The sequence below is a fragment of the Quercus lobata genome, chromosome 3 (assembly GCF_001633185.2).
Source record: "Quercus lobata isolate SW786 chromosome 3, ValleyOak3.0 Primary Assembly, whole genome shotgun sequence".
NCBI lineage: Eukaryota > Viridiplantae > Streptophyta > Magnoliopsida > Fagales > Fagaceae > Quercus > Quercus lobata.
Window position 1 is genome coordinate 55,116,922 of NC_044906.1, and position 21,089 is coordinate 55,138,010.

A 21,089-nucleotide genomic window follows, 5' to 3' on the forward strand; every position below is an offset into this window, starting at 1 on the left:
AACTCATTTTCTCTCATCTTCTGCTTTTATATATACTAGCGTTTAACCCGCGCAATGCGCGGGATCATTTTATAGTTTAGGCTCACCTTTACATCACTCACACCATAAAACTCCTTTGATAGGTTTGACCTTTGTGTTGCATGTAAGACACGCAAAATTAATACCCCATCTGTTGTTATCATTAACAATCTTGGCTTTGCATGTCACCAATTAATTTGATCTATCTGTGATAAAATTGTATATATGTTAACATTATGCTATTCCTTTTTATTTATTTAACAGATTAACAGCTTTCCTAATACTTGAACAACTTGGACTTCAAAAAAGGAAAAAAGTAAGACCAAGCACAATAGATTAATAGGTTTCCTGATATTTAGTTTTCCAAAAGTTGGCAATCTCTCGTAATGGTTTGCATTTTGATTTTCTCAACTCCAAATATTTGCCTTGTTCATGGCCTTTAGTTGTTATTTGTATAATATAAACCTAAAAGGTCAACAATCAAGCTCAATACTTAAAATTAGGACTTAGATTCATTACTTGAAATTAGAAGCTTTTTAATGTAGCACCTATAAAAATGCATACTCAGCATTCTAAATTTTCATCAATCTTGTATTCCCAAATTAAGGCTACACTAAACAGTGCGGCAATCTAACAGAGACAAATGAATTACAATCTACAATTATAACTGAATTCAAAATTAGAATCACATATATTATCTTCTCAAAAAAAAAAGAAAAAAAAGAATCACATATATTACAAAACTTAAATTCATGTTGATATAAGAATCTTAGGATGCTTAGATTACAAAACCATAGCCTAAATACAGAAATTTAAATCTCTCATAATCTAAAATAAAACAGAAAACTAAGTAAATAAGAAAAGGGTATAAGGAATAGAACTTGGTGCATAATTCTTAAACATTTTTTATGCATCCAAGTCTTCTATTTTAGCAACTATTTTTCTATTATGTAAGAAAGTTATCCATCCAATCCTTTAGGAGGTCCTTTTGGCATAATTTCCTTTGTGACTTTTGAAATGTCAAAGTTGATGTAGAGCTTTGTTTGAAATGTCAAAGTTGATGTAGAGCTTTGTTGCCCATGTGAATGACAGTCAATAGTTACCTACAAATTTTTTTAATCAATTAGGCATTAACATTTGTCATGTTTTCATTTAAAGTATATGAGAATAATATCTAATAATATTTAAAAGAAACACCCAGACGATCAAATAGTTAAACTTAGAGGTGAGAAAAACATAACTTTCATTTCACAAAAATGATATAACTCTCATGCTCAACACATATTGCAAAGATCAAAACCACATCTATATTTCATGCCCAACTGACAAAACACAAAGTAGCAAGGCACAGATTAATTAAGTTTAAATATAACTTAAGAAACCAAAATGCTCTAAAACAGAAAAGGTAGTGAGCTCAAGTATAAGCGAAATCTGGTTTTCACTTATGCTTTACCCAAGGATTTCTATGGGTAATAGTGATCTGTGCATTTATTCTCTTTGGACTATGATATATCTACTCCCTTTAATTTAATTTAACTTGGCATGATGTTTCTATGGATAATAGTGATCTATGCAACATCTAGCTGAGCTGGTTTTTGGTTTGCACAACATGTGAAACCAAAAAATGACATCTCTTAAGCATTAGAACAGAGATTGCAAACTATTTTTCATGTTGCATCAAATGCTGTAGCCTTACTTCCTACTTTTAAAGTCCTACAATAGAAGGTAAGATCCAATTCATGTCTAGTGGAATTTCAAGTGCATTGTATCATGCGTGTGATCTGTAACTGGTGTTCACTATTCTTAGTGAAAATGCAAAGAGGGCAGTCCATATAATTGCAGCCATTATTTTCGATTGCTCAAAAAAAAAAAAAAAAGCATAGCAATTTTAAATTGCAGTAGAGAAAGATAAAAGAAATACTGCAAACGAAGCCTAAGAAAACGTTGAAAATATGGGTTGAATTGTAAAAGGTAATGCAGCAGTTCAGTGAAAATTTAAATATGAAAATGAAGGTTTGGACCACGACTAATCAAACCTTGATTCTCCATTTGTTAGTGGTTCATGTATAGCCCAGAATTCAGATAGCTACAAAATCTATCAATAATTAAAATTATTTTAGTAATAGGAAGGGGTAAAAATAAGTTGGTTCCAAAAAATAATTAGTGGAGTACAGAGCAAAAAATGATGATATAAATACCAAGAAGTGTTTTGCTAGCAAACAAAGAAACCACATCAAGTGTCAAATTCACTTTTTGGAAACTGGAAAAAAACGAATGAAATGTTATTGTCCTAAAAACACTAATGAAATGGTAAAATTAACAAATAAAATAGCAAATATATTGAAGTGGGTGATAGCTAGTGGCTAGAACACGTGAGCCACACATGGAGTTGGAGCAATCCAGCAAATTGTAACGTGAAAAAAGAAACCTTCGACTTAGAGATTCATAAGTAAAAAACTGTAAAAGGGACAAAGAAGTAAGGACGAAGAAGAAGAAGAAAAAGAAGAAGAAGAGAAGAAAAACCAGACTAAATAGTGAGTGTAGATGCCATATACTAAGGAGTCAGAGAGAGAGACCAAGAAATGGGTCTCCTTTCATGGTCAACTCCAACTCTCCAATGTAAGTTTGTTCAAAAAAAAAATTTTATATACATCCTAGTTTTTTTGAATGCCCATTTAATATAAGAAAATTCTTCCTAAGTCCAGCAAAAACCAATGTGGCTTGATCCAAGTTGGGGGAGAAAAGGAACTCTTGTGTTAGAGCTGTGAAATTATAGAACATAACAAAAAACTTTCATTATAATCTAACTTTGTCAATAATATTGGTTAGTAAGGTGGGTCTGAGGATCTGAATTATAACACATGAAATCAAGTCAAACAAAGAAATTAAATTAACTTGCATTGTGTACATAACTAATAAAAAATTCGTCTCTTCCCTCAAAAAAAAAAAAAAAACTAATAAAAAATTCAAACAGAACAACAAATCATGCATAGTCCTAAAACACAGAACAAAGGATAAGGATTTTCCTAGACTCAAACATGCATGTGGTATAAACTTAGAGTAAGCATTTAGCAAATAAGAAGCAGCACAATTTAACCCCCCACCCCACTCATATTTTATATGATAATGATATAAATCATATAATAGGTAGTACATTCAAAACAGGATTGGCAGGGTGAAAATTCATCAGTTATAGATGTCTCATTCAAACACGGTTTCTTCATGTGGGTTTGGCAGCAACAAAAAAAGGAAACCATTTAGGCAATAAACATAAAGATAAAAGAAGTAAAAAAAAAAAAAGTAGGAAAACTATGAACATTAATCTCATGAGCTATTCCTTTCTGTAGATACCATGGTACTATAACCTAATATACACTATACAAATCACATGCATGAACTAATTAAAATATCGCTTGTCAATCCCTAGCAAATATAGGAAAAACCATGGGACTGCAGTATCATTCTTAATGAACAAAACATGCAACCCACATGATTTTTTTTAAACTGTGATGAGAATTTGTAAAGAATAAAACATGTTAGCCACGCGAGTTCTTCAACACCACATTATCTTAAAAGCGAAGTTTAAATTTGAGTCAATTGATGTTTTATAAAAACAAAAACCCTAAACAAAATTAAATCTAACACAAATACCCAAAATAAAATAAATCTCTTAAAGCAACTATTTGATTCTAACCAAAAGACTTTAGTTCAAATGGATTCCAACCCAAATTCTAGACTTTAAAGCCGAATTTGTTATTTTTATTTAAAAGCTTTACCTGCCAATGGGTGGGAATACTCTGTTTCCTCTTTCTCGCTGTCCATCTCTTCGTCTTTGTGCGTGACTTACAGTTACCAACTTTCTCTTAATGTTGATTCTAAATGTTTCGGTTTCTTTATATGTAAACAGCAAAAGGTAGTCAGTCATAAGGTTTAAGCAAAAACAATCAAAGCAAAATAATGAAAATACCTTAATCTCAGCCAAATACGTATAGCAAAAACAATCCCAAGCCTAAATAATATTTAACGCCAATTTCTTTCTCAAAAAGTAAAAAATGTTTTACAAAATTGAAACTTGCTGATAGCAAGTCAGCGAGAGACCGGATGAATCATGATTGTGGAAGGCCAGAATGGCGGTAATGGCAGTCCTCAAATGTTTCTCTCTCTGCCTTATGATCTCTATCAATCGCTGTTTTTGGAATCTAAATATCTACCAAAACATTCAAAAACCTAAAATCAAAATTAAAAGTAGGATTGGATTCTAACCCAAAATATAAATCCAACAAAAGAAAATTTGGGGAATCCTTCTTGACCTTTCAGTTTCAGTCGAATCTCCACTGTGCCGCAAACTTTTTTTTTTTGTCTCCTTCCCTTAATCAAAACCAAATCTGATCCAAAATACCAATCTAAATCATAATTACCACCCAATTGATTCTCCAAATAAAAACCCAAAACCCTAAATTTTTAAATTTAAAACAGAACTTACCAGTAGTGATTCCGATGGTCGGGTAGCGAGTGGAGGCTTACGATGATGGCAGAAAATCTAATAGGAAGTGAGAGACATCTTTTCATTCTTGATTGCAAACTGCAGTTTTTGATCTCTCGATCTCTCTCTCCTTCTCCGTTCTCTGCCTCTCTATTTTTCTGTCTCACTTTTCTCTCGGTCTCTCTTTCTCCTTTCTCCGTGTAGCAATCTTTCTTTTCTTTTTTTTTGTCTTAACCGGTTAGTTTTATTTTATACCAAGAGGGCTTCAAACAGTAGTGAAAAATTATAATTTATCGCTTTTAAACAGTATTATAGCGTTATGAAAGAATATAATGTATCGCTTTTTAAAGTTACACATGTCTGAATTTTAGGTAGGAACTTTTCCTATTTGTCACGATTTCCTTAATTCTAGGAACTCATTTTCTCTCAGCTTCTGCTTTTATATATATATAGATAGATATATATAGATGTTCTTGTTTAAACAACAGTGAAATCATTAGTTTCACCAGTATGGATTCTGAAAGTATTGGAGACTTGTGCTGATAAATCCATGGAGTTTTGTTGCTTCCTGGCCCTGATCATCTTTCACAGCAAAATCAAGTCTCTCGCTAGTAATATAGATCCTTTGCGTGGCATGTCCTCTTCTCTTCATTGCCATTCTTGCAATCTCCATGTGGTATCAGGCAAGGACAAATTTAAATATTTATATGCTTTTTAACTGCTTCTCAATGATTATACCTATATATTTAGCATCACACTACGTATGATACTCAATGAATAATATTTTATATGTATTATCTCACCATAATGATAATTCATAAGCTTGTATGCTTCATGCATCATTTTCTTTTATATGTAGTTTGTGCTTATTTCAACTTTTCTGCAGGCTTATGGCATTACCGCTGCCAGAGAACTAGCTCAAATGGATGGAGTTCGTAAGACTCATATCACTAGCGCAGTCATTGTTTCAATCAGGAAGAACACTTCTTGACAAATGATTTGAGTATACGCATCAATAGCAGTGAAAGGCTTGTCCTGGAAATATGCACTGACATTACTATAGGCCTTTGTTCTAAGCCCCCTCTCGAATGACACTCAAATCTCTGCCTAGCTAAATCTTGATATCTTAGTTCAAAGCACAGGCTTCCAGTACATCCTCATAAAAGTCGTTGTTCATCTCCTTGCTCTTCTACTACCAGAATTGTTCAAAGCATAGTACCTTACTCTTCTACTACCAGAATTGTTTTTGCTGCACTGAGTACAGTGCAATTATAGGGTTCATGCTTTGTGTTCATAACTTCAGCCCTATTTTTCACCAATATGTAAGGATCTCGAATTCTGATCCCTTGACTTTCTTTCATGTTAGAACTTAGAAAGTCGAATAAAAGAATTTCTGTTGATAGCTTTGGCTACAATGATTTTATCTTTTTTGAGGCTTTCACAAAAGGCTTGGATCATTAATTACCTAAAGCTTTTGAGCATGGATTTTGAGAATTTTTTCTTTGGGAATGGATCTCTTTGATCACAACGTTGACACATTCATACATTTGTAGTGGAAGTGTTGTAATATCCTCTTCCCTATCTCTCAACTGAAACAGAGGTAATTTACCAACAATTTTCTTGCTTTAGCTCACATTGCTATACGACATTACAGAGGCAGTATTTGGTAGTCCATAGATTTTAACCATACCAATTAATTTCTTGTAAACAAGAAAAGATCAGCTTCTCCAATCCAAATAGTAGTATACCAAATTTCATGAGAGAAAAAGTTCATTGCAGTTATAGGTTTTATCAAATTTGCAGCATTAACTGTAACTCTTTGGTTAAAATATTTCATTACTTGATGGTGTTGCCAAAGCATACACAGTATCATTCTCTGGCAACAATGCTGTTAGAAACTATATCAATGGTGTCATCAACAGTGGCGACACCATGTTGGACTCCTGACTTGGAAAAAAAAATTTATATATAATAATTAAAATTTTTTTTTATTTGTTTACCCTTAAAAAAAATTGAGGAACGCCCTTAAGCAAAATTAGGAACACTCTCAAATTAAAAATAAATAAATAAAAAATATTTGTTCTACTTTCAAGCAAAAAATTAAAAAAAAAAAAGCCCAAAAAAATTTTGAACTAAAATATGAAAAATAAAATAAAATAAAAATTGTAACAGAGCAAGCCCACAAAAAAGCCCAACATCAATCCTAAGCGTAAAGCAAACCCAATCTAAACAAAAAAACAACCCAACAGATGGTAAACAGGTAAAGCAAACCCACAGATTCTAAAAAAAAAAAAAAAAACCCAATACACGCTGCAAATCACTAAATCAGAAACCTCAAATCACTGAATCAAATATTACTAAAGCAAACCTAAAGACAAAAACTTCAACAGAGCAATGTGGCCAACGCTGCAACACAAGCCAACAGACAGATCAGGCATCGCCACATCGAAGATCGATCAGCCAACACAACTCGAGCTCCAGTCTAGTGCACATCACATCGAGATTCGGGTATCGGAGATTGTCGATTGGTCACGTCGCTCGCTTCATCGCTCGTCACTCGACTTGCTTCGTTGCTCATCGCTCGGCTTGCTCTAGTGCTCCCTCGACCTCAACCTCAAGGTATTTCATAACTTCTCTCTCTTTTTCTCTCTGACTCTCTCAATCTCTCTCTCTTTATCTTAAAAATGAAAATGAAAGTGAAATATGAAATTAGACTGAAATGAAATGAATGACTCTAGAAGATCTGAATCCTAATTTGTTATATTGTTGTTTCATAAATTATAAAATTATTAATTGTTATTTAGCCTAACATAATTTAATTTGTTTATCTTTTATAATATATTGGTTAATTAAATTATTAATTATTGTTTATTAGTTGCTTCCCTTAATTAATTATTGGTTAATTAAATTATTGTTTATTAGTACAGAGAACAAAGGCTAGAGAAGAGAGTAAGATAGCTAATATACCTGGCCTCCATTGGGCTTTCAATGGTCATCCATGGACGGTTTGAAGGGATTGAGCTGGGTGTATCCATCATTTGTGATTGAAAGTATTGAAATTTCAAGGATGTTGGAGAGTTGTAATAGAAAGTCCGGTTTTCTTCTTGCCCAGGAGTGTCTTTTGGATTCAGATGGGAAAAATTGGCGGGAGTAATTTGTGGATTGATGAATTTCTAGATTCAGATCTTCTAGAGTTCCTAGGGTACTCTACCAGGTAAATTTCTTTAAATCGTCACCCCTCATTTAAAATTAATGGTTTAAGATGCTGCCACATCATCAATCCACTAACTTACTCTTTTAAAAACACAAAAACACAAAAAGAAAAAAAGAAAAAAAAAAAGGGATAAGCTTAGGAAGCAACCGTCATCCTTAACGTTAGCAAATAGATGTAAACTTTTTTTTTTTGGACGGAACAAATCTCAAACATGAGAAATTCCTCAACCCACAAATTACTCCCGCCAATTTTTCCCATCTAAATCCAAAAGACACTCCTGGGCAAGAAGAAAACTGGACTTTCTATTACAACTCTCCAACATCCTTGAAATTTCAATACTTTTAATCACAAATGATGGATCCACCCAGCTCAATCCCTTCAAACCGTCCATGGATGACCATTGAAAGCCCAATGGAGGCCAGGTATATTAGCTATCTTACTCGCTCTCTAGCCTTTGTTCTCTGTCTATTGTCTACTGACTATTAGTTTTTTTTTTTTTTTTTTTTTTTTTTTTTTTTTTTTTTTAGCTATCTTTCGTTTCTTCTTTTCTTTGTCCATTGTCTACTGATATTAGCTATCTTTCTTTTCATTTTTTTTTTTTTTTTTTTCGTTTCTAACTATGGTTGATATTAGATTTTTGTTGTTTTGCAATTTCACTACTGAAAACTGTTTAATGATTGCTCAAGAAAGGCTGTTTTTTTTTCGGCTATATCCTCTTCCGGCTGGGTGTTTGATAAATGTTCAAGATAAGAAATAGAGCTGTACTGTGTTTTTTATTTTTTGGGCCCCATGGTGTGAGCCATGCCGTGTGATCCATACAGTAATTGGTGAATTGTCAAAGCAATATGTTAGCCATGCTGAAAATTGCACTCAATAATAATGTTGTGAAAGCTTTAAAGGGAACTATTCTGCAATATTTGTCAATGTGGTGACTTGAAAATTGCATTTCAACCTTAGACCCGGGTTTAGTCTTCTCAATCTATACAAAAACATGCTTTTCGTGACTTTTAATTAAATCTAGAACTTTTGAATTAGCTGGTTCTTCACGTGGATTCAATGAATTTGTATGATGAACTTGGGGAATTGGGCTATATCCTTTGCCTGCAAGGTGTTTATAATTAAAATTCTTAGTCTTTACTTTGTGTTTGCCCCACTATGTTTATGATTAAAAGGCCAATGCCTAGTTACTAAGTCTTATTACCCTTTTTTTTTTTTTATAAGTTCTTATTACCATTTATTTTCACTAAAATGATATTTTGATTCTTCTGCCCCTTGAAAAGAATACTGTGTAAGAATTATACAGTATAAAAACCTAAGTTAATTGATGATTCAATTGAATATTAATAAGTTAATCCATTATGCCTCTAACTACTTGGAATCAATTGAATATCAATTAGCTTGCATCTACTTTGAATCACTCAATTGTAGTCAATATTAATATAATATATATAATATTATTAGGTTGAAGATAATTGTACTGGATTGAAAAAATATGATAGGGTTCACTGCATAAAACGATATATATGTACAGGTGTAATCAATTTGCTTTGTGTTTTTGCTAATTTTTCTAATGATTTGCAAGTTGTTGGATTTGGAAATCTACTTGGTGCTTTTCTTTTCATGTTATTGGGTTTTGCTATTGCGATGATTGTTTCAAACTTGTCTATTTAGTTTGAGTATATTATTAATGGGACCTTGGTATATTAGTAATATTTCAAAATTTCAATTTCAGTTAATTGGAATTGAGTTTTATTTTTTATTTTTTTTGGTTGTATTTTTATAGGATGATGGACAATTCTTGTCAAAACAAGGATACCATGAATGATTGCACCCCAAAGGTTGGTATGGAGTTTGATATGTTAGAGGCAGCGATGTTTTGGAAAAATTATGGAAAACAAATGGGGTTTAGTGTTCGAAAGCATTATACAAATAAAAGTAAGATAGATGGAGAAATAACATCGAGAAGATTTTTGTGTTCTAAAGAGGGTACTCGTAAGCCTGATAAACGAGATCATCTGACCAGTCAACCTCGACAGGAAACAAGGACTAATTGTCTAGTACGATTGGGTGTTTCATTAGTTCGTGAGACTGGAAAGTACAAGGTATATGATTTTGTATCGGAGCACAACCATGTTCTTCATCTTGTAGCAACTACTTTCATGATGCGACCAGAACGAAAGATTTCTGATGTCCAAGCTTTTGCTATTGATGTAGCTTATGCTTCTGGAATTAAGCCTAAGGACATACATGAGTTAATGAGTAGAGAGGCTGGTGGAAGGGCTAATCTTGGCTACACTGGAATTGATCAAAAAAACTATCTTCAAACTAGACGACAATGAAGCTTGATATATGGTGAAGCCGGTAGTTTATTAAGGTATTTTCAACAACAATTGGTTCATAAACCATCGTTCCATTATGCTGTACAGTTGGATATCAAGGAGCAAATAACTAATATATTTTGGGCTGATGCTAAAGTGATAATTGATTATGCCCATTTTGGTGATGTTTTTAGTTTTGACACTACATTTGGCACAAACAAAGAATTTAGACCTTTAGCTGTGTTCATTGGTTTCAATCACCATAGAGAGATAGTGATTTTTGGGGCTGCACTTTTATACGATGAGACAGCTGAATCATTCAAATGGCTTTTTGAGAGTTTTTTAAATGCACATGGTGGTAGAAAGCCTAAATCTATCTTTACTGATCAAGATTTTGCTATTGCAAAGGCATTTAGCTGAGGTGATGCCAGAGACGTGGCATGGATTATGTACTTGGCACATAATGCAAAATGGAATCAAGTAATTGGGAAATTTGATGAAGGATGGCTCATTGTTCCTTCGAGACTTTAAAGATTGCATGTATAAGTATGAGAATGAGAGTGAATTTGAAGAAGCTTGGAATAAAATGATTCAGACCTATACAATTAAGGATCTTAGTTGGTTAAATGGTATATACAAATTGAAGGAAAAATGGGCTAACTGTTACATGAAGAGGGCAATTACTTTGGGAATGTGAAGTACTCAGCTTAGTGAAAGTTTGAATGGGGATTTGAAAGATTACTTGAAATCAGATTTGAATATGGATGATTTTTTTGAGCATTTTGAGATGGTAGTAGGGTAGAAGTGAGATAAAGAATTAGAGGCTGAGTATAATGCTCGGGAAAAATTGCCTCCTTTGTGCTTGAAGAATTCACCTTTGTTGAAGCAAGCATCACAGGTGTATACCCCTACAATATTTAAATTGTTCCAAAATGAGTATGACTATGCATCAGCTGCAATAATAAAGGATTGGAATTGTAGCCAACCAGTGCATGAATATACTGTTGTGCTTGTTGAGAAAGTTGGAGAATATAAAGTATTGTGTAGTCCTATTAGTAGGACAATCTCATGCAGTTGTAGGAAGTTTGAAACATTTGGGATTTTATGTTGTCATGCTTTGAAGGTTTTCGACATACTTGATATAAAGATAATTCTTGATGCTTACATTTTGAAGAGATGGACAAGAGAAGCAAAAAATGGGTATGTCATAGATAGTATTGGGAAGGATGTCCATGGGGATGTTAACTTAAAAGTTACACAACGGTATAGAAGATTATGTCTTAGGTTAGTTAGATTAGCCTCACGAGCTGCTATAATTGAAGAAGCATATGCTTTGGTAGAGAGTGTTACAAAGGAATTAGAAAAGCAGGTTGAAGATATTGCCATGAAATTTTCAAGTGTGAGTCTTGATAATTCTAAAGATCAAATGTCATTGGGTGGTAGTGAAATTGTGGATCATGGAGAACCTATAAAGAATTTAGTTGAAAAGGTTAAAGGCCTCAAAAAGAAAGAAGGTCGTAAGGGTCGAAAAAGATGTAAAAGTTGGGTTGAACAACAATCAAGTAGAAAGAAAAAAACTTCAACAAAAGATACTATTAGATAACAATTATCCAAGGTATGCTCTTGATGCAAAAAATATTGACAAATTTACATGCACTGTGTACAAACAGTTTATTTTTTTATTCTTGGTTAAACTAACTCCTTATATCTTACCATACAGGAATACAATAGCTCTTCTCTCATAAATTACAATAACTCTATCTCACCTGTGCAATGCTATTCACATAAGGTGAGCAATCTTGTGAGTTTGTAGGTAAGTAATTTTAAAGAATTTTTACTACTAAAAATCTAAAAGTTTTAACGAGAACTTTTTGTGATTTGTGATATAGGAAACAGATCAGGCACCTAATTCAATGGCATGGATGACATATGAAGGTCTCCAAGGAAATAGATGCCAAAACAGTTTCATTAAATCATTAACGGTGAACTTGTTCATTCAACTTTTTTAAGCTATTAATAAGTAGCATGTTCTTTTATGCAATGACATAGATGACAACAAATCATTATAATTTCTTGTAGGGAATGGATGTTGGGTTTGATCAAGCACAAGTTCCTTTGGGTGACATAACAAATAATTATGATGCTCACATGAATTTTCTTGGTAAATGATTAACAAATGATGGAATTTTTTTTTTTCTTTTTTCTTTTTTGCCTTTACTAAGTTATCAAAAGATAACCTTGGGTTTTTGAAATATGTACAGGTATGTGATTTTGATGTTGCCAATGCTATGGATGTTGTAAAAAGAGAAGAGGAGATAGGCCTTTGTTAATGCCGCCAATGTTACATTTTTCTTTTGTTAAGATTGTCCTTGTTGTAAAAGAGAAGAGGGATAGGCCATTGTCAATGCTGCCAATGTTACATTTTTCTTTTGTTAAGATTGTCTCTGTTGTAAAAGAGAGGAGGGGATAGACCATTGTTACTGCTGCCAATGTTACATTTTTCTTTTGTTAAGATTGTCCCTGTTACAGAATAAGGGATAGGCCTTTGATATGTAGCATTTTCCCTTCTTTAAAACAATTGTACCTTGTGCAAAGTTGAAACTTCTAGATTTTAAATCAATATTATTGGCAATTTGAATGTTTAGCAATAAATTATATTATATTACATGTATAGTTTACAAGCATCTATGAAATAACAAAGTAAGATAAGAGTGATAAAACTGATATTATTGCCAATAACTATTCATTACATATCTATAACTATTGAAACGTTGGTAATACATGAAGCATTTTAGCCATTATTGATACATATTCTTCTTAAATATTGTGATCTCTACTAGTGCCTTTTTTCCAAAGAACTAAATCCTAAAAGCCATTATGGATGCTACTCAATGATAGCCACTTGCATAATTTAGTGTGCAATCATAGATCATCAACATCCAAGCTTTCAAGTGAACCTGAAATTAGAAGCTGGAAAAAAAAAAAAAGTGTCAAAGTGGGACCGTAAAGATCAATATGATACATTAAAATAAGTGCCAAAGTGTCAAAGAAGACTCAAAATTATCATTTGAGTGAAAATAAAGGGTAATAAGCACTTATCAAAAAATTTCATCATACAAATTTCCCCAAAAATTTCATCATACAAATTTCCCCAAGTTCATCATACAAATTCATTGAATCCACGTGAAGAACCAGCTAATTCAAAAGTTCTAGATTTAATTAAAAGTCACGAAAAGCATGTTTTTGTATAGACTGAGAAGACTGAACTCGGGTCTAAGGTTGAAATGCAATTTTCAAGTCACCACATAGACAAATATTGCAGAATAGTTTCCTCTAAAGCTTTCACAACATTATTATTGAGTGCAATTTTCAGCACGGCTAACATATTGCTTTGACAGTTCACCAATTACTGTATGGATCACACGGCATGGCTCACACCATGGAGCCCAAAAAATAAAAAACACAGTACAGCTCTATTTCTTATCTTGAACATTTATCAAACACCTTGCAGGCAGAGGATATAGCCCAAAAAACACAGCCTTTCTTCAGCAATCATCAAACAGTTTTCAGTAGTGAAATTGCAAAACAACAAAAATCTAATATCAACCATAGTCAGAAACGGGAAAAAAAAAAAAAAAAAAAAACACTAATAGTCAGTAGACAATAGACAAAGAACAAAGGCTAGAGAGAGAGTAAGATAGCTAATATACCTGGCCTCCATTGGGCTTTCAATGGTCATCCATGGACGGTTTGAAGGGATTGAGCTAGGTGGATCCATCATTTGTGATTGAAAGTATTGAAATTTCAAGGATGTTGGAGAGTTGTAATTGAAAGTCCAGTTTTCTTCTTGCCCAGGAGTGTCTTTTGGATTCAGATGGGAAAAATCGGCAGGAGTAATTTGTGGGTTGATGAATTTCTCACGTTTGAGATTTGTTCCATCCAAAAACAAAAAATTTTACATCCGTTTGCTAACGTTAAGGATGACGGCTGCTTCCTAAGCTTATCCCTTTTTTTTTTTTTTTGTTTTTTGTTTTTAAAAGAGTAAGTTAGTGGATTGATGATGTGGCAGCATCTTAAACCATTAATTTTAAATGAGGGGTGAGGATTTAAAGAAATTTACTTGGTAGAATACTCTAGAAACTCTAAAAGATCTGAATCCAACAAATTATAGTTTATAAAAGACAAATAAATCAATAAAACAACTAAATAACAATAATTAATAATTTCATTAATATTTCAAATGAACTTATAGTTTATTGTTTATTCTTTTGCTAGAATAATTGACAAATATTTGATAAAAAAACCACGTACCCAAGATTCATCTCCTGTACAAGATTCATCTTCATCTTCTTGATGATGGCTTTAGATCTTTTAACTAAAAAAATAATTTTAGGAACACCCTGGGAAAAATTCCTAGAATCGCCACTGGTCATCGATGATCTAAAATTTATTCAGAATAATGGTTTTGCTTTCATGAATCTTGAACGTGTCAATCGTCAGAGCTGTTTGCTGGAACTCTCATTTTGGCTGTTCAGGGTGTTTTGGTATGTAAGATGGTTCCCAAGCGCTTGGAGCATGAACGATTCTGTCGATTCACTGTCTGACTTTCAAGGGTGCTGCTATTATTGGTTTGCATCATAATCTTGGCCTTCGTTCAAGAAATATCCCCATGGCAGTTACTCTTGGATGATCTCCTCAAGAATTCAGCCACCAACTTTGAGAATGTAGAGGACTTATCCTTGAGTAACTGAGCTGGGGAGTCATACTCTACAACATTGCCTGTATTAAGCAAAATATCAGCACTAATAAGCTCAAATCGTACACAGTTGAATCTAATATTAAGTAATTCTATAGTGCTAATTTATGTTTTTTGGATTTTAATTCGTCTGAATCTTTTATAGTTAGTGAAATTAAATAGATAGTGGTACTAGTTTCTGTTCTTGTAAGCATTTGTGTGTCATCTACTTGTATGCTTGCTATCAATAAAGTGAAAAACTAAATATTACGTCTTTAGAGACCAGCAATTGAGTTCTATCAATTTTTAAGATGGAATGAACTTAAAGTATACCGGATTTCCTAGATTTACCTTCATTAAGAACCAGAACCAATTCATTGTCAATAACAGTGGGTATACGATGAGCTACAGTAATGACCGTGCATCCCTTTGTCTCTTCTCTTATTGTTTCTTGAATTAAATTATCTGTTGCAGTATCTATAGAAGCAGTAGCCTCATCCAACACTAGAATTCTTCTCTTCTTAAGGAGAACCCTGGCCAGGCAAACAAGCTGCCTCTGTCCAACACTCCAATTTTCTCCATCTTCTGCCACTGCATCATTACCCACATTCCAAAATTAAAATTCAAGCAATAAAAGATAAATGGCTTTGTGAAGGAGTGGGAAAAGGAAACAATAAGTTACTTTACTAAAACTTATTTACTAAGTTCTATACCTGGTGCATCAAGAAGCCTTTGGTCCTGTTTCACTATCTCTGCAAGATGACACTTGTTGATAACCTGACATATCAAGCTAAGTTAGTGAAGGAAACCCCCCCAAAAAAAAAGATGAGAAGCTTCAGTAATTCTTTCAAAAAAGTGTTTTTGAGTTCCAACCTCCCAAATTTCTTGATCCGAATGCTGTTGCAAAGGATCTATATTACTTCTCACGGTTCCTTGAAACAATGTTGGGTCTTGTGGTATTATACCCAACCTAGACCTTAAATCCTGTAAACCTACTTTACAAATGTCAATTCCATCAATCAGAATCCGTCCTCCAGAAGGCTCCACCACCCTAAAGAGTGCTTGAATTAAAGTTGACTTTCCACTTCCTGTCCTCCCCACAACTCCAATTTTCTTCTCTCCCGGGAAGGTGCAAGTGATCCCTTTTAGAACCATTGGAAGTGCAGGATTATACTGGACATGAAGGCTTTCAAGCTCTATCTTTCCATCTGTTGGCCATTCAGGCTTTGGCCTGTGATCTTCAATCACTAGGGGTGCTTCACTTGGTATATTTGTAAATTGGAGAATTCTCTCAACTGATATCATTTTGTTCTCAACATTGCACAGATTCCATATTACCCATGCTTGAAGAACATTTAGGTTCAAGCCATAGGTAGCTGCCAGTCCTGCTAAGCCTGATTTAGTTCAACCAGTGCATTAGTATAACATTGACATTTAATGGATTTAGTCAAACGAATTAAAGGATAACTTGATTATTGAAAAAAAGAGAAGAAGAAGATCTGTTGAGCACTTTAGAATGGATGTTATCAGGTATCAATAGTTGGTAGAAGCACACTTAATGTGTACATTTCCTCACATTATCATTGAAGGGTCTTAATCTCGAGTAGAAATAAATGTAAGATTGTCTTTCTTTGTTTGAGTTGTATGTAGTTGCCAATTGCTACACTTTTTCTGTTTGTTTATTAATAAGAAGAGAGGCAGGAAAACTTACTGGGGTCAACAGCTGACCTAGGCAGGCTCACCAAGATTATCAGAACAAGGAAGAAGACAAGATTAAAGAGAAAGTTGATCCGAACACACAACCATTCCATTGTGGCAGAATTGTGAAAGGCTACGCGAGAATAATCATCAATCAGGCTGAGAATTCTTGTCACAAAGCGCTCTTCCTGATTGAAGCAATGAATTGTTGCTGCCCCAGAAACTGATTCTGAAAAGTGATGCAAGATTGGCGCCTTTCGAATTCCAACCATTCGGGCTAGTTCTCTAGCAGTGGTAATGTAATAATCCTACAGAAAGGTGAAATGAACACCACAGTTTAGTGATGCACCATTGTAAGAAACATGAATTTTTTCAAAGATTAAAAGAAAATGATGCGTGCAGTGAATGTCTCTAAGAGTATTGTTAGATAAAACATGTATAGTCTTTTTCATTAAGAATTACATGAAGTGTGATGCTTTGGCATGTTTTATTTCGAAACATATATAGCTTATATCTTAGTGAAGCTGTCAAAATGCAAAATAAAATTTTAAAACAGGATTTGTTCTTGCCTGATACCACATAGAGATGGCAAGAACTGCAAGGAAGAGAAGGAAGACTTGCCACGCGACCTGGGACATTAGGATGATGATACTTAATAGCTGAATAAGCGCAAATGCCAATCCAGCTAATCTGTAGGGAATGTCTGTGTCTACGGTGCTTTGATCTGTAGAAGACTGCAATGGTGAAAGGAAAAAAGGGGAAAGTTATTCTGGAGTTTTCATACAACTTCAAACAAAACAAAATCTTTTGAACTTCGAAATAAACAAAAACATACCCTACTAAGGATTCGACTTGAAGGTGTAGAATCAAAAAAGAAAATGGGTGCTCGGAAAACTGATGTGATCATTCCACAGAAGAGACGCTGAGCAGTCTCAACAGCAATAGTAGCTAGCAAAACTGCCCTTCCGAATATGAAGATTGAGCTCCCACCAGACATCAAAACGAATATCACTATCATATGCTTTCTACTGACTTTGCCTTCCACCTCTGTTGCCCATGCAATCCAATAATTGCTGCCCATTTGTAGTCCTTGAAAGAGAACTTGACAGAGAAGAATAACAGGAACTAGAGTTCCTTTATAAGCAGAAGTAACAAAGGTCGAGTAAACACTCCATTTCACTCGACCAGTTTCTGTCTCTTCTTCTTGAGTTCTTGCTGTAAGTTTTCCAAAATTGATGGGAGCTTCAAAATTTTCTTCTGTAACTTCTATCTGATTTATCTTACAGGGTCTACTAGTTAAGGTATTATCATCTTGGAGTGGGTTAACTTGGTCTAGTGATTTTCTATGAGCAGCCATTTGTCTAACAAGTTCACCATTTGGATCTACTATCAGATCTTCATACTTTCCAGACTGAACTATCTTTCCAGATTTCATCACCTATCAAAGTATGCATTTAAAAACAAGTGATAAGAAGCTTGAGAGGACAATGATCTTAATTTTATAGAGGGGCTGGACAAGGATTTCAATAACTTACCAAAACAAGGTCGGCATCATCTAAAAATTCCACTTGATGAGTAGCATAGATGACAGTCTTTTGGGACAATAGTTGCATGAGACACTTCTGCAAAAAAGCATCCTGTATTTAATTGAAATCCACGAATAGTGCATGCATAACAAACAAGAAGTTAAGAAACAATGAAAAAAATGTAACTTGCCTTGAACAAATAGGTTCCAGTATGTGCATCAACAGCACTGAAAGGATCGTCCAAGAAATAAACATCGGCATCACTGTAGACAGCTCTTGCCAGTTGGACTCTTTGCTTTTGTCCTCCACTCAAGTTCATCCCCCTCTCTCCAACTACACTCAAATCTCTGTCTTGCCAAATCTTGATATCCTGATTCAAAGCACAGGCTTCTAGTACATCCTCATAATATGCCTTGTTCATTTCCTTGCCAAACAGAACATTCTCTCTAATCGTACCTGTTTGAATCCAAGCAGTTTGGGGCACATAGGCCTTCCTTCCATAAACTGTTATTCCTCCCCCAGAAATCCTAGGAATTTCACCGAGTATACTAGAGATAAGACTTGATTTTCCTGACCCAACCGGACCACAAACTGCAACCTTGTAACCTTTCATTATCTTCATCTTCTCCAAAAACTTTATTGTAGGTCTCCTTAATTTTTCTTCACTTGTTTCCCAAGCATATTCCCCTATATCAATTTCAATTGCGATATTCAAAGAATTTGAAGTATGATCATGTATTAGCTTCTTTTGATCTTCTTCTCCAATGAAATCTTGGATACGATCAATTGAGACCTTTGTTTGAGCAATCATTGAAATGAGCTCAGGTAGGTTGTAGATAGGTTCTTGTAAAATTCGAAAAGTGGCCAAGGCTGAGAGGACTGTACCTGTTGTTAATGGCGTCTTCAATACAATGCAGACACCAAAAGTGACAACTGAAACAAAAGTTGGTGAAGCCCAAAACAGAAAGGCCACTGCTGAGCAAGAATATAGGTATTTTTTCAGCCAGCTTCTCTCAGTTTCCCTGAGATGAAGGAGCTTCTTTAAGAATGAGGGTTCCCATGAATGTAGTTTCAAAACTCTCATGCTCTTCAAAGTCTCTGAAGTCACTTTGATTCTTGAATCCTTAGCTTCCATGATCTTGGAGTGAAGCCTTTCTTGCATGTTGGCCAAAGGCGTGTTGCATACCATCACCAAAACTGTGGCAAAAAGAGCAGCAATGGAGGGGGCAGCTCCTAGATTCCTGTAGAGGATGATCAAGGCCAGAATGACCTGGACTGGAAGCAGCCAAACTCCATGAATGTACCAGCAGAAGTCTCCAATTCTTTCAGCATCCACATTGATTAAATTTATAATTTTGCCGTTGCTTACAACGACATACTTAGTGAATAGAGATTTCTTGTAAATTAATACTATTAGAGCTGCCCTTAGTTGTATACCAATTCGCTGAGCACCAAAATACCATTGTCGTTGAGTTAGTGACTCAACTGTCTTTGCAAAGAAGAAAATGAATGCAAGAATCAGACCATAGTGGGTGCTTGAATTATCTTCCTTTACTAACAGGAAATTCACAAAGTTTGTGATTAAGAGGGGACCCGTATAGGATGCAATTGTGTTAATTCCTATAGGGAAGAAAAGGAACAAAAGCATATAAATTATGTGGAAGAGAAAATAAAATAATTATAATACTATAAGGACAGGGTGGTACCTGCAAAAGTTGCATTCATGACCAAGGATTTCCATATGGCATAGGCTATGGACTTTGGCAATACCAATGCTTCAAATTTCTGTTTTCTGAGCGATTCTTCCAGCAACAAGGAAGCAATATCTGCTGTTTCTGATTGTGGAATCGAAGGAATATGAGGTAATTCAAGCTTTTGAACTCGACCTCTTTTAAAAATCGGGTTTAACCATTGGAAAGTAAGTTGGCTCCAAATTCCAGCATTTGTGAATGCACCATCTTCACCATGGAAAGTTTCATTTTCCTTTTGCAGTAAAGGCTCTACTACGTCACTGTGTTTCCTAGTACAACTAGTAGGGAAAGCATTGAAACAAAGAAGTATTGCCAAAGGAAAGGAAACAAAATCAACTATGTTAGGTTCTGGCAAAGAACTTGGGAAATCTATGGATTTCAAATGTCTGATAGTGTAAATGGAGAGAGAAACTGAATCAATGACGAAGGAAAAGACCCACCAGAGGATAAGGATTAATGGCCACCTTTTGTCTCCACTAAGAATTCTATTTTTTGATAGGACTGCTACCAAAGTAGCTAAAACCCAAGTCATGAACAAAAAGACAGATTTAATAGTGATAATCCTATGATTCCAATATTCATACAAACCAAAACCAAGGTACAAACTTGAGATGATGACATTAGATATGACAGTGATCATTGTAAAAACTCTAGACCCTCTATCTGGCCCATGTTTCTCATTTATATCACCATCTCTCCTTTGTCTCCAAACATTATGCAAAACCCATGTCAGAAATGCTATGACAAATGTTAAGTTGAGAAACTCTAAGGAGATACCAATCATGACAGGCTCCATATTCTACAAGTGTCCCAGTTCAAGTGAGATGAGTAACATGGCTAAGAACTAGAGCAAAGTGAGTCTGCAGAGAAAACAATACCTGCATATCAATGCCTTGATAATACAAAACAATGGCAAGAAAAGCAACCGAATTGAAATTGAAATATTCATAAGTAAAACAATAGCAAAAATTCAGAGGATATGGATTTAAAGAACTAGTACCGCCAGTAAGGACGTGTTAAAGAGAAGAAACCTGTGAAGGACCGACGTGATTCTTTTAAGGGTAGGGACAAAAGACTGTTGAAGTATTTGTAGTTTGTACACAGTACAGGTCTGAGAGATTCTTATATATAAATAAACAAACATAGACTGTCCCCATCACCACAACCACCACACCACCTTGGAGCCAATCTCTGTCACTTTCAATTCTGAATGGAATAATATTTATGAAGGAAAATTGAACGGAGACCAGAATCTTAACAGTCATTGCATCTCTTTGATTGGATTGACCATATCTATTTTCCAAATATCAAGCTGTCATTTTTTGAGCATTAAGAAAGTAAGAATG

The 21,089-nt window shown here is 34.4% G+C and overlaps 1 protein-coding gene and 2 long non-coding RNA genes across 5 annotated transcripts; 1 reads left to right on the forward strand and 2 right to left on the reverse strand.

The window, feature by feature from the left end:
* Positions 1–751: 751 nt before the first annotated feature.
* On the reverse strand, positions 752–4,691 carry LOC115982311. 3 transcript variants are annotated; one of them, XR_004089586.1, is made up of 4 exons: positions 4,502–4,691; positions 4,117–4,403; positions 3,795–3,909; positions 752–1,121 (listed from the first exon to the last, which is right to left on the reverse strand). It is a non-coding gene; the product is annotated as an uncharacterized LOC115982311 (long non-coding RNA). The 3 variants fall into 3 exon arrangements; XR_004089587.1 differs by having other exon boundaries at positions 4,117–4,421; XR_004089585.1 differs by lacking the exon at positions 4,502–4,691 and having other exon boundaries at positions 4,117–4,473.
* A 7,313-nt stretch (positions 4,692–12,004) lies between these two features.
* On the forward strand, positions 12,005–12,417 carry LOC115982313. Its single transcript, XR_004089592.1, has 3 exons — positions 12,005–12,015; positions 12,113–12,194; positions 12,295–12,417. It is a non-coding gene; the product is annotated as an uncharacterized LOC115982313 (long non-coding RNA).
* A 1,999-nt stretch (positions 12,418–14,416) lies between these two features.
* LOC115982314 (putative ABC transporter C family member 15) lies at positions 14,417–20,852 on the reverse strand. Its single transcript, XM_031104873.1, has 11 exons — positions 20,744–20,852; positions 19,699–20,603; positions 18,183–19,612; positions 18,002–18,088; positions 17,302–17,904; positions 17,036–17,200; positions 16,480–16,774; positions 15,642–16,162; positions 15,482–15,545; positions 15,120–15,359; positions 14,417–14,812 (listed from the first exon to the last, which is right to left on the reverse strand). The coding sequence occupies exons 2-11, from the start codon at positions 20,537–20,539 to the stop codon at positions 14,688–14,690; spliced, it is 4,371 nt and encodes a 1,456-aa protein (XP_030960733.1). The 5' UTR covers positions 20,540–20,603; positions 20,744–20,852; the 3' UTR covers positions 14,417–14,687.
* Positions 20,853–21,089: the final 237 nt, after the last annotated feature.